Below are 14,155 nucleotides of genomic sequence, written 5' to 3' on the forward strand. Positions count from 1 at the left end.
GAAATAAATAGCACTTTTCAAGTTATCATTTTGGAACATTGGCTGCTTACTTGGTAGATCATCAGACTCATGATCCATGAGTTGTGGTTTTAGTACTCACCCAGGCCTAAATGAGGTTGTGTGTGTGTGTGTGTGTTCCCAGACATAATTTAAGGTTTTTAAAATAGATCCATCATAATTAATCTGTCCAAGTTTTTCTGCCGAATGAGAAGTCTTGACTCTGGGAAATAATAGATTTCTTGTTGGATTGTCCTAAAGGGTGTGTGTATCGGAAAGGGAGAGACATGAAAAGGGGAGAAATCCAACTTCATTGGGAGGTATGAATCTCAGATAAAGGGTGAGGAAAAAACCAAATAGTTAAACACCTGACTGCACAGTGGGAAAGAGAGTGCAGTCTGCTACAAAGATTTGATAACTTGAAGAGGCTAAAAGAGAAAGCGAGAGAAGGAAAGATACTTAAATGTCAACCAGTCACCAGCAGTGAATTGGATGCTGTCATGCCGGCAATCAGAGTCGATTTTTCACTTGATCATATGATGAAGTTTGTTATATCAGTAACAGAATGACTAAATGACTTGAACAGAATTTTGTAGCTCAATTTCTGAGAGAAATCGAATTAGTCACTTGTAATTTTTGTTTATGTAATTGATTACATGTAAATTGTTGTATTTTACTTATGGTGGCTCCTGTTATTCTTTATCTCTGCTTAATCATTTGTTATTCCATCTCTTAATTTCATATTTTATGTTATTAAATACTCGATCCAGACAATAACACCATGGTAAATCATCTAGATAATGATGGCCAAAAACCTTAATGAAAGATATCTCTCACACAACCTCCACCATCCCATCACAATGAGCCACTGTTAGTACTAATAAAAGAAAATCACAAATTGGGTTGTAAAATTTGCTGTAAATATTAAGGATTTAAAATGGTGTCAGTATTTTCCACAGCAAAGATTAACAAGAATTATGCCATATGATTCATGGCTCCGAACTAAAGTGTGTGCAAATTAGAGTGACATTTACATGGACATTGAATGGAACTAAGCTGGCTGCACTGCAAAGTTTTATGTCTATAATAAACATATAAATAAACATTAAGGACAGACCACCTTACTTTCCCTACAAAATTTGATGTTGATTGGTTTTAATTTCTGTCCTTTCCCAAGGACACATTGAGGTAGCTCGCTCAGGCTCAGGCCTGTGCAGGTATCGGATGTGCAACCCATTAGATTATGAGTTGGATGCTCTACTAGCTAAGCCACCACAATTCACCATAACAATTTAAAGAAAGTGATATATTACTATACTTTTAACATTAATTTGGGATCTAACCTTCAAGATGGGTCACCTTAAGATTTTGTCATGAGGCCCTTGAATTTGTTCACATGAGTTAAGTATTTAGGAAAGCGTACTGTTGCCTGAGCCTGGTTGATACCACAGTTCTGGCCTGTGGATATTCATTAAGTCCTCAGTGTAGTATAATGCTTTTCTCACTTTATGAACCCAGATAAAAAGTTCATGTACAGTGATCACCCAGTCTGTCTGGCTGTCTTCAATTTTCAAGGCTTGAGTGAGTGTCCAGGTAGGTATATACTTTATATATAAGGTGGAACAAGGTAATATTCCTTCATTCAGTGTCAGTGACAGCACTGTGGCACAACTGAACTGGCTACAACCTTCATCTGTGTATATAAAGTCAGGTGGAAACTAGGTTGTATTCTTTCACTATCAGACACAGCTTTGCAGCACACTGAAACCAGGTTAGGTTGACATTTGCCTGTTGATTATCAGCTGTGCCATTATCATTCGGAGAGGGCCACATTCAGTTGACTACATGTTGGCTATCAGTTATTAGACACACTGGACCAAGATTTCTGTTGTTTGATAAAATTCCTTTGTTCTCATCTTGAATTACAATAGTAGAAAGGTAAGTGAGTCTGGGAATTTTTTTCCCCCCATATAATACCAGCTTCTTTAATTATCAACTGAAATGATGAACATAGTGTGTCAGTTTAAAAGATTTAAAAAATATATATTTTTTAACTCGGATTAAAACAAAAAAAGTGGCTAGATATAGGGTTATCTGGTTTAGTTTGGTGTTTTGCAGCAAAGCAGCACAAATAGGTTATTTAGCACTGAGGGAACTGGAGTGAAGTTATTTAAGGGTCTGAATTATTTGTAAGAATAATACAGGCTAAAGCTGCAAATCACATCTGAGGGCCAAATATTGTATCAGTGATCTCATTTATTTGATCAACACAGTATGTACTTCTATATAACAGACCACCTGCTCAATAAGACAGCTCTTAGATTATCCTCATCTTCACTAGCCAAAGGTTAACCATCCATTTTGTTCCGGATTACTTTTTGGCATATAAAGTTAACGGACGCTTTCTCATGGAAGAAGGAGGCCCAGAGTGGCAGACGGATATAAGGCACTTACTTGCCTTTAAAGATCACATGCATCTCACCTGTGTCCGTGTTGCTTTGAGTCTCAGCTTGACCAATATAAGAAAGCTTGCCAGTAGCTTCCTATAGATCAGAGGGGAGGGGGGTTGTTTCCTGGGTTGATCCTCAACCAGATAATTACTTGCAATTATGTATATAGCCTGTCATGTGCTAACAATTGGATTTAAACCCTCAAAAATGAAGAAACTCATGGATGAAAAAGTTTCTCTCAATAGTAAGTGAAATTTTTTGACCAGTGAAAGAAAATGATGCACAGGTTAGGTATTCAATACAGGAAAGACATGATGCGCACATGATATACCTGAGTTGAAAAAAAGTATGGATGGTTTAAAATGAGAAACTAACTTGCAACATATGTTGCTGTACACAGAGGCTGCAGTGATTATTACTGTAAACTTCCTAGGTAAATGTAATGAGCAGTGTACATGTATTTACATCAGTTTCTTTCAGCTGCATTCAGTTATATATTAGAATGCTATATAGCATGAGCTAGCTACATGTACCTAAGTTCAGTGTGAACAGATGTGATCAGCAACTTTCGATTAGTGAGGATGGATGGTCTCATGGGTCAGTGCTCAGTATTATATTATACACAGGTTTGGACTTGATTTGTTTCCTGACATTTTTTTAAAAATGGGTATGGGTTTTATCTTTGGAGTGCACTGGTGTTACTAGTCTGATGAATTAGACCCCCAAATCTGTGTTGAATCTACCCCCAAATCTGTGTTGATTCTGATTGACTATTTGTGTGTTTGATAGCACCTATTCATAAAATCAAGGAAACATTTGCAGACAAATCTGAGCAATATAATTGTGTACATTTCAGACACTTAACAATATTTCTCAGATCTTTTAAGCTTTTGTCACCTGAAAGGCCTTTTTCTACAGAATATTTCTGGATCAAATCTTATGTTTGATGACTTGTCAGTCCATGTGGAATAATACAACCCTATGTCCTGTGGCCATTTGAATTTCATGCTGGAAATGATTGTTTCCAAATACCGGTAAGTGTCTAATCTGTACACTGGGATTTTCCAGAAAGATTTGCGGTCAGCAGAATTGCACATTTGAATGAACAGGAGAGTTCAGACCAATACTCATCTATCAGTAGCAACACAGATTTGGCAGTTAGATTTATTAATTTATTAATGTTTGCCTCAGCATTGGACTAATTACGTTTAATTTGTGGCAGATTTGATAAAATTTGCATAGGAAATCATTAGTGCTTTAAATAGTTGTCATTGCTCCAACCCTGTGGGCTGCGAGATGTAGAATAGATCTGATACACTCTCCTACATGCATCATGAGTGTAGGAATGCATGTTCCCCATAATTATTTGTTTTATGCTCCCCCATTCCAGACTCGGGGAAAAATCGAAAATACACCATGTATTTTTCTTTATTGCATATCCATCTGCTGATGTCAGCAATGGCCAAATTTGCTGACAACAATACAACTGTAAGATGACAGTTAATATCCTTGTAAACTACCATATATACATGCAAACAACAAAGATCTCTATCTGCCATAGCATAATGTGTCTGCAGATCAGGGTCTATGTTGTTTGTTCCACTGATAACTCATAACAAACTACACAGACTCAGATCTGCTGGTGCATTGTGCAGGGGCAGATCTGGATCTGTGCAATTTTCAGTTAGATTCATTTTATAAACAACTATACATGGTAATATATTTGACACCAAAACATAACAAGTTTCTAGTTACAAAGTCTGAAGAGAGGCACTGTATAGTTTTTGGCCTCGTGTTACTCTGACATTAATTCACTGATCCAAACCAAACCAAACTTCAGTATATATTTGCATATTTGTCAGGTCCAAGTGCAAACAACGTAGATCCTGATATGCCATCATGTGATGCACCAGCAGATCAGGTTGTGTGCTGTATGTTCCAATCATTATTCCTAACTAGCTGAATAGATCAAGATCCAAGTCTATGAAGTTTGCCATTAGATATGACTTTCATGCAAGTAGCTACAGTACCATAATGTCTGCTATTATTCAAATTATAATTAATATTTCATACATATTTTGTACAGATTTTTCCTTCCTGTTGAGGTTTCCATGAATGCTGTGAGCCTGTCCTTAGTAAATTTTTCTAGATACATATTAAAGCATGTGTAGTTTTCATGGTACAAGTATTTAGATATTTTTATGCCATTAATCAGAAAAAGACCCAGCATAAATTTTCTGCAAAGACATTACTTATATATTTTTAAAATATGTATACGAATGCACAGCATTTTAAAATGTTAGTTTATTTTTGACCATATAATACAAATTTTGCTTTATGTATAAACATTACATTGTTAGGAAGGGGCAATTACTTAGGTGTAAGAACTAATTCATAAGGGTTTTCACATTTTATGAGTTGAGCAAAGTAGGAGAAATGGTAACTGGAAAGTAGCAGCAAATTACCACAATTGGACATTTCAGAGTCGGCACAAATTACACCACAGCACAAACATGATGGATGGCAAAATAGAGAGGTGTGAGGCTCAGAGGAGAATAAATCAGCTGATTATAAATCAAAGTGTCCAGGTGGAAAGCTTACTTAGCAACATTTATATGCATGAGAGAATTTACATGTATATTCATTGTAATAATGTAATCAAAGGTCTCCCTGCTCAACACTAAGTCTGTTATTTTGCCATCAAGCTTATGATTCGTATGACCAGTGATGTGGTCAGTACATAGTGCATGAAAGGCAGGACTCCTATTGAACCTTGGACATTGCAAAGTGCAGAAAGCTGGAAAAAGTTCCGATTCTTGCATCATTTTCTTAGGGCACAATAAGCTTTTATTCATCATGTAGCTTAAAGCTGTGATCATATGTGTATATACCTACTGATAATAGACAGATGAAATAGGGACCAGTTACCATTGTGTTTTCAGGTTGTGCAACAATTATATTATATTATATTATACTAAATTGGAAAACTTCAATGTAACATTAGTAAAGTAAAACTTGACTTGAAAGACTTGACGGAGACCATCGGTATTAGTGAAGACGAGGCTAAAGGTGGTAAAAGTTTGAGCTTGAGTTCCCACCAACAGTCATTCAGAATGGTGTTTCATAAGTAAAATCCTCTTTGTTTGGTTGACACAGTCTCCACCTTCAACTCAGCCATGGACATTTTATGATCTCCAAGACCTAGCTCCTGTTTAACACCCCTATTTCTTTAAATTTAGATTTAGGAACACCTTATTGCATGGTTGGCAACAATTTGGTATTTTACAGACATTCAGCAAGCATAAGTAATTAAAATAAATAATAAAATCTTGAATTTTCAACAGAGGATTCTTGCATTCCCACTGAATAAATTTTTAATTCCTCAGCTATTTTCTAGAAATATAAAGGATTCCATATATTAAATTTTAGGAACCTAAAAAGTGCTTTTACTTGAATTATAAGCAAGATAATGTACAATTCAGTTTGAGTATAATCCAGAATCAGATTCTGAATGCTTCCCTTTGTGGTGGCAGACTAGTTCTAATGACTTTTTTGGAGAGATTACTGATTGTGAATGAGTTTTTCTTGTTTCCTTTTGGGGAGGAGGATATCAATCAAGACAGGTTGTAGTACTGTTGCAGCATAGTATTCAAATTTGTAGCATAAATATTTAAATTTTGAAAACAAAACTAATGTGGGACTGTTTTCTGTGCATGAGTTTTCAGTTGTTTTAAGTCTTGTGGTTAAGGGGTGGGGTTGTAGGCAGCTCGGTGCAGCTACTTAGATGTAGCAAGTCATTTGAATGTATTCAGGTGATTGATGTTTGAGTTGTCCAAGCTTACTGCATTGCTTGTGATCAACTTAAGTTATTTTGAATACGTAGAATTTATATTGAATGAATTCCGATTCAAATCAACACTAAAAACAAACTTATTTACAAATACAGGCTATTCCAACAGGTTGTTGTTTTTGTTGAATGATTGTCATGGTGATTTTCTTGGAACTTAAAAGTGGTTGTGGATTTGCATATTTTTGTTCAGTTTTTTTTCTTAACTATCATCAATTTTAGTTGACGGTTTATTCTGTATAGAAGTGACTGCTTGAAGAAAATATTTCTTTTTCCAGACTTTTTGGAGCATATGTCAACTTTGCACCATTTGTCATTAAATAAGTTTCCTCCCAAAATGAGTCATTGAAGGAAGCATATGCTTTCAGTTGATATATAGAGGATCTTTCATGAGTGCTCATTGCAAACAAAATTTATGCAACATGTTGAAACACTTTAAACATTTGAGAGCCTTCATTTTGAAACGAGCACAAATTAAATTTTTTTTATATCATTTTGTACAAAATGTTGATTTTATTTGACCAAATCATGTAATATTGTTGTGAAAGACATATACCTTATCCAAAATTTTAAAGTCTTTTAGCCTATATTCTATCATGTCATATGCAGTGTTTATATTTTTAACAATTTATCTTCCTATGTGTTTTTGTGCAATTCTTAATTTTATTTTTTATTTTACATGTAATTGGCACCATGAAGCCGCTACAGTGCAACAAGGTGCCACCTGAATGCTGTAACATACATACATACATACATATTTTCATAATGCTATGACACATGTTATTACAAGTGTTGCATTTATGGAAATTATGATATATGTGTATTAATGTAATTAAACTGTAGTTGTGTGTTAAAAGTATGCATCAGAATAAACCAGTCCATACTGTATGTCATCCCCTTCTTGCATGTCTTCTTGCAGTAATGACATTTCTTTTAGTTACACCATATTAGAATGCTGCAATAATTGTCTATTAATGCTAAGTGTCTTAATTAGCATGATGACTGTGAGATGAAGGAAAGGTATATTCTACGACTGAGAATTTAGGGAGTAAATTTCCCCTGCCATGTGAATGAAATGGAAGAATTTTCAGAATATAGGTGTGATTTAATGAAGAAATAAATTAAGGATTTAAAAATATATTATACAGTTTCTTGCACATGTTACATATATCTATTTTGGCACAATTGTCTGTAGAAATTAGCAAGAATCAACCGATTGCACCTCTCAGAATAGAATGGAATTGTCCTAAATGTGGGAGTGTTTTCCTTTAGTTCTTTTAAAAGTCATGGGAAATACAGTAGCTGCTGACAAGGATGAAGGCTCACTTGAAGCACAAATGTGACAGGTCAGACTAAGGAGGAGGTTTGGTATGTTTAAAAATCCATGAGAAAACTCCTTAAGATGCACCCCATATGTGCTTGCACATAAAAAACATTAACTGACTCTTCGTATTTATGGTTGTGTGTGCTTACTCATGAATGGGTCAGATCATAATGCATTGTTGCAGCCTTTATTTTGAAAGCACTGAGAGACAGGAATTGCAGTGCAAGGCCTTCAGTGTGTATGCATATTTATCTTCAACCATATTATGTGCATATTTCTGTATTTTAATTAAGACAGTAGCATGCACCTGATAGATTGAATTACACAAGTATGTGATATTCTTCATTGTTCTCTTTGATGACTTATCTGATGTGAGCTAGAATTGAGATGTTTTATTGATTGAATTTAAGTGCCTGCCAGGTAACTCAGGTACAGAACATTGGCACACTAAGGTTGCATTTTGGACAATTTCTGTGTTGATAATACATTTTTTCAGTGTCTGCAGCTTAGATGTATTTTTTTTTTTATCAGTGCCACTTTTGAATGCATTTTAGACTCTCCATCAGTTATGTTTTATATTTTCCTAATTTGACTCACTTACCTAATAAAATGTATACTATTACTACAGTTAAATCCTAATTTTATTGTGCTGTGTTGACCCTAATTTTTCATCTTTGTTGCAAAGGAAGATTGAATAAAATAAAAGAGGGGTTGGCTTTTAGGTCTCACGGACTCATGAAAGACCCAGAAAATGAAGATAAAAGATTGTTACAGTTCATTTTCGACTGAACTGAACATAAAACAAGATGACTTACTAAATACAGTGTACCAAAGATGCTTTAGATGATCAGTGTAAATTGATTGATGGAAATTTGTTGCTGATTTTGATCAGCTTGAGCACAAATTGATAACACATGATTGATGTTCATGTGTAGATAATGTAGAAAGACTTCACCAAAATGCATGTAGTCCACTCGTTTATCATACAGATTTCCAGTGCCACCATTCCTTGGATTTTCTCTGTAGAAAGCTCTGTATATGTACCCTACCTATCAGAACTAATTTAGCATTCTAGAGCATTTTTGTCATAAGCATGATACAATAGTCCCTCACCATATACTGGGGTACATTATAAATAGTACATTGAAACTCACTATAGTAATACATTGGTCCCACATTATATATAAAATTTATGAGGAACCATAGAATTCATCTGTGTTATAGGTAGGGTCACCTTATACTGGGGTGCATTGGTTACTTACTATAACACTGATTGGGGAACTGTAAAAGTATTTATGTGATATAATCAAGGTCACCTTATACTGGGGAATATAAAACAGTACATTGGTCCATCATTATAACATTGTTCAGGAAAGCCATAGATGCATACTGTGATATAAGAAAGGTCACCTTATAATGGGGGTACATTAAACACAGTACATTGGTCCCGCTCAATAACATTGTTCATAGAAGCCATAAATGTGTTCTGTATTATAGACAAGGTCACTTTATAGTAGAGAACATTATATATAGTATAGTGGTCCCTCACGATAACACTGTTCAGGGGAGACAGAATCTAATATGATATGTGTGGTCATCTTATGCAGGGGTACATTATTTTGAAGAATATCCAATGAATACACTGATATCCATGACTATACCTGCATTACATCAATGGCTACATTGAAGTAAATTATTGTAGATGTCTTTTGTATTGTCGTTGACAGTTAATCTGTGTATAATTGCAGCTTTTGGTTGCATACATACACTTTCAACCTTTTTAAAAAGATAAACTGCAGAAGGAAAATTGAAAGAAAAAAGTCTTAAAACAAATACATGTTAATAGTGAAAATCTATGTAATGTCCATATTTCATGGGTCTTTTTTTGATATAATGTAAAACAAGGACAAGGTCAAGAAATTACCTCATAGCAGCACATAATTCTGAATGTTGGTCACCAGATTTCTCAGTTATGTATGAAACCGGTTAAAACCAGTATGATTATGTCAGAATAATGAGTTAGAGCTTAAAGTCCATTATGAAAGATATAGGGGGCTCTTGATGCAATCAACATTGGAAGAAATGGAAAACATTAAAGATTTATAGCTGGAATAAACTGCATTTTTGAACTAGGGGTAATTTATTGTATCAGATTATCCTGGTGCTACTTGAAAAATGATGATATTGGACAATTTAGACCCAAGTACACTTGAGAGAAGCATTCAGTATCAAAACCAGTCCAGGGTTTCTGGACATATTTATGTTTATGTTATAAATCATCCCCTGGTTATGCCATCAAGTCATCAACTGTCACTCTTGTGGATGTGGAATTTCGGTCATACATATCTCTTTTCATTTGCTTAGCAGTATTAAACATAAAAGATGAGCAATAATCTCACCTCAGTTTGTATTGTTTAATGATTTGACTTAATCACACTAGCAAAGTTTACCCCCCTCCCCCAAACCACTTTGTTTACTTCCTTGACATTATTAAAGGTTTGTTTGTTCATTTTGTTGGTTTAATGTCATTTTTCAGCACTTGATAGGATATACATAGCTTGGCAAACATTTTTTGTTTCTAATAAGAAATGATTTTGGAAATACATTTGTTATTCATTATTAAAAAGTTAAAGGCTAAATTTACTATTATTAGAGGCGGCATTACCAAGCCATCTTCCTCGCACTGAGTTGTCTCACCTTTGGTAGCATAACACTCATGCCACACTGCTATAAATTTGGCAGAACGTTTTGACTACTAAGAGGAAAAATGAGAAATACTTTTATTTGCAGTCTTGGAACACAGGGTTGATGTTGTTACAGGGAAGCATGTGGCAGGCATCAGAATACACAGATGTAATCTGAGCTATACATATATGGTTCTTTTATCTTATTATTTTTGTAAAAATACTATTTGTGATAACTTAGATAGGATGCAGTCAGTGTTCTTGTGTACTTATGTCTAGAAACAATTGGTTATGGTTCAGATGACTACGGGATCAGAACAGTGTTATGACAGTGATGTAGTTTGAAGTGTGAGCTGTCAGTAGCGTGACCAATACCATGCTGTCAATTTTTTTTCTTCTTTCAGTTCAGTATTTATGCTCAGGCAGTTTTGTGACTATGGGGTCAGATTTTGCTTACAACAGTACTACAGATGGGATAGAATAAAATTCAGTATTTCCTGATTCCCAACTGACCCTTTTCTGACAGACTGAACTTTTTTATATTTTTATGGTTCTATTGAGTGAACATTATTTCTGGAAAATTTTAAATCTGGTCTGTTATGAAAAGGCGGGGGGGTGGGGGGGGTGGGGGGGTGGGTGCTATGGTTGGCAACAAAAAGCTGGAACAGTCAGCTAACTGATAAAACACAGATTTTTGTGTTTGCCTTCATATTACATGTCAGATATTGTGGTTCTGTTTGGAGTAATAATGATACAAAGATCAAGATATCTGAAATTTGAAAAGAGAGCTGCTTTTTTTAAAATGCCGATATAGAAAAAAATGTCAAGAAATCTTTTTAAAGTCCAAGGGTGGCTTCCTATTCAGCAGTTTGTTGCTATTACAAATCCTTGCATATTTTGGCTTCTGATGATCTTGCAAGTAACTTTAAATTTGTGGAAACTGTACATATGTATGAATGGAGCATCTCAAACAACATCAATTTGTATTTGCTTAAACAAAATTCTGAATTTTATAAAATGAGTTGGGTTTTTTTTGTGAGCCAAAGTATGAAACTCCATTCAACTCTGTACAAGTTAGCTGACTTGTCCAATAGTTTTAAGAAGCATCTGAATCAACTTTTGATAGAAACAATAATTTGATTCCTTTAGTGCAATTCACTTTTACTCTTTAAAACAATGCACTTTCATGTACTCACCAGTAATGCCTTGTATGGATTTATTTTCCTTGCTGCTTGAATCCTTTATGTTCTTGTCTGTAATGCCCTATTCATATTTAATAGAATCAGTGTGTCGTTTATTTAATGTTTAATAGCTTTATTACTTAAGGACACCAGAACTTCTAATAAATGCACATGATATGCATTTAGTTATTGAAGGCTGCATTGAATATTGGTTTGTTGACCAAATGGGCTTCTTTAAATAAATTTATTATTATTATTATTATTATTATTGTTATTATAACTCTCTTGTGCATACTGGTCCATGCATTAACCTATTGCAGCATGATTGCACTATGTATTTATTAATATAGATCTTCCCAGAAATTGTTGAGATATGCAGTAAGTTTGCTGGGACTTTCACACACAGAGGGAATGTCACCTTGGAATGGGGGAGGGTTTTGGTTTTTAAGGATGGTGGGTTACACTTTTAGTAAAAGAACAGTATCATCTAAGGATTTAGAAAATGTGTGATAAATAGTTTTACCTTTTAACAAATAAGAATAAAACTTCCAGTTGTTTAACTTTATCAGATTGACTGTGATCATTAAATAAAAGTTGCACCACATTCTATATGCATTAGAATTAGAAAGAAAAGCAGACATTACCACTGAATACAGAAAGTTGCATGTCTGCCAATGCACAATATTGTTGATAATAAGCTCTTAAAAACTAGACAATCAAAGAATGCGTATCATTGCTCAGTGCTAAAAATTGCTTTGTTAGAGCTCGATTCTAGTGGTTGATCAGTATGTCTGACACATTTCCTGGAGGAAACACTAGAAAAGCAGCAAATGTATTCACGGTTCATGCAGTCTTGTAATTGGCACTGATTCCACAAGTTATTATATTGTGTACAGTTTCAGAAATGGGGAAGTATTTCTGTATTAATGACATTTTTAAGTAAATTATGAAATCAGTGTTATAAAAGAAAGTATTATGGTAAGATGGGATCTTTAAGCTATGTGCTACAGTAATGAAAGTGTAGAGCAAAGGTTTGTGGTGGGGCTAAGACTTTATGATGATGGGGGAACAGCTAGTGCTGCTGACACTAAGGGGTTGTGGTCCTGGTACTGTATATCTTGTTGGCCTGAGAAGAACACTTTGTTTTTGTAGGTCTCATCAGTATTCTAGTATTTGCTGTAATTTAACTGTACTTTACTAGATTATTTTCGATTTACACCCAAAATGCACCGCTTGTCTCGAACGTTTTTAGCAGTTTAGTGTGGTTTGTTTGTGATTGATGCACTCTTATGGGCAATCCACCAGGACTACCACAGTGTTAAAGTTACCATATATAGAAACTTACAAGTCAACCCAAACTGCAAACAACAAAGATCCTGATTTGCCAAGCATAATGTGCCTGTAGGTCAGGGTCTATATTGTTTGTTCTACTGATTACTCCTAACAAACTGCACATGCCCAGCTCTGCCAGAGCATTATGTGCTGGCAGATCTGGGTCTGTGCAGTTTGCAGTTGGTCTTGACACATATTTGATATATATATATATATATATATATATATATATATATATATATATATATATATATATATATATATATATATATATATATATATATATGGTATGATAAATGCAGAAGTGTGGTGTAAAATGAAATGTTAATCATCAAAGAAGTTCAGACTCGTCTATTAATTATCCTAGGTCAGATGGTTTATATAGACGGAAATAAAGTGGCCTTTTTACATCTTTAATCAAAAAGAAACATTATGCAGAATTAATTGCTTTAATTTCAGCCAACAGTATCTGCCAAAAATTGTTTGAAAAGAAAAATTGATATAAAAACTTTATTGATCATTTAAATCTAAAGGGAAACAAGTTCATCATCAGTTACTTAGCATGGTCTACTTTTTTCAGCTTTTTAGAGCTATGTTGTCAGTTCTTAGTTTGATATTATGCCGTTTATTTTTCTGATTGTTACAAGAAAAACCTATTATTCATTCACCTTGGTCCCTTTTTCTTTATTTACTTGTTATAGAAATACTTAGAAGATACTTTTAATGGCCAAAGTGCCAGTATAAAAGGGAGTATATTTCTATATTAGATCATTCGAAGCAATTTGCCCTTGAGGAAAATTGCTTGATATTCTGAGCTAATTGGACTTGACAGATCGATTAACAGGTGAAGCTGAATACCTTTGGAACCAACCATTTCATTTCCAAAGGGGAGGGGGTCTAAGATTTTCTTTTAAACCAGGATTATTTTATTTTCTTTCACCTTAAAATATTTTTTTCCCCATTATTCGATATTATTGGTTTGTTTACAAATCAGAGCAAGAAGATTAGTTCAAGCTATGTGGGGTCAGAAATTTTAAACCCTCCTCCTGAAAATTAAATGTCCAGTTCCTTTTTGAGTAATGCATGGTTGACAGTGGGCTGTAGAAGGGAAGCATAAATATGGGTAGATAACAAAGTCTCATGGCTGTCATATACCACCTTCCCATAATGTGCAATTAGCAGAGTTTTAAATTATTTCTTTATAGTACTTTATAACTTAGATCAAGACTTCAGAAAGAACATTTAACAGTATATTAATTCATCCGGTTATCAGTCAATAAATCAAGCAACACATTTTTGTTCCATACTGGTATGCTCCGATATAAGATGAAACTTCACAA

General features: G+C 34.4%; 1 protein-coding gene across 8 annotated transcripts in view; it reads left to right on the forward strand.

The window, feature by feature from the left end:
- Nucleotides 1-14,155, forward strand: part of LOC149801378 (uncharacterized) — a 106,936-nt gene that overhangs the window by 43,704 nt on the left and 49,077 nt on the right. For 3 of the 8 annotated variants that reach the window (XR_016420634.1, XR_016420635.1, XM_089955443.1), the window contains exon 1: nucleotides 2,985-3,073. The exons of 4 other annotated variants lie outside the window; for them this stretch is intronic. Coding sequence is in view for 1 of the 4 variants with exons in the window: in XM_089955443.1 (XP_089811569.1) it covers nucleotides 3,029-3,073 (45 nt within the window). In the remaining 3 variants the exon portion in view is untranslated. Of the gene's footprint in view, nucleotides 1-1,654; nucleotides 1,936-2,984; nucleotides 3,074-14,155 lie in introns of those variants that run through there. One more of the 8 variants, XM_089955446.1, reaches the window with a different exon arrangement.

Source organism: Sinohyriopsis cumingii, chromosome 4, assembly GCF_028554795.1.
Source record: "Sinohyriopsis cumingii isolate HCF-2022 chromosome 4, ASM2855479v2, whole genome shotgun sequence".
Lineage (NCBI taxonomy): Eukaryota > Metazoa > Mollusca > Bivalvia > Unionida > Unionidae > Sinohyriopsis > Sinohyriopsis cumingii.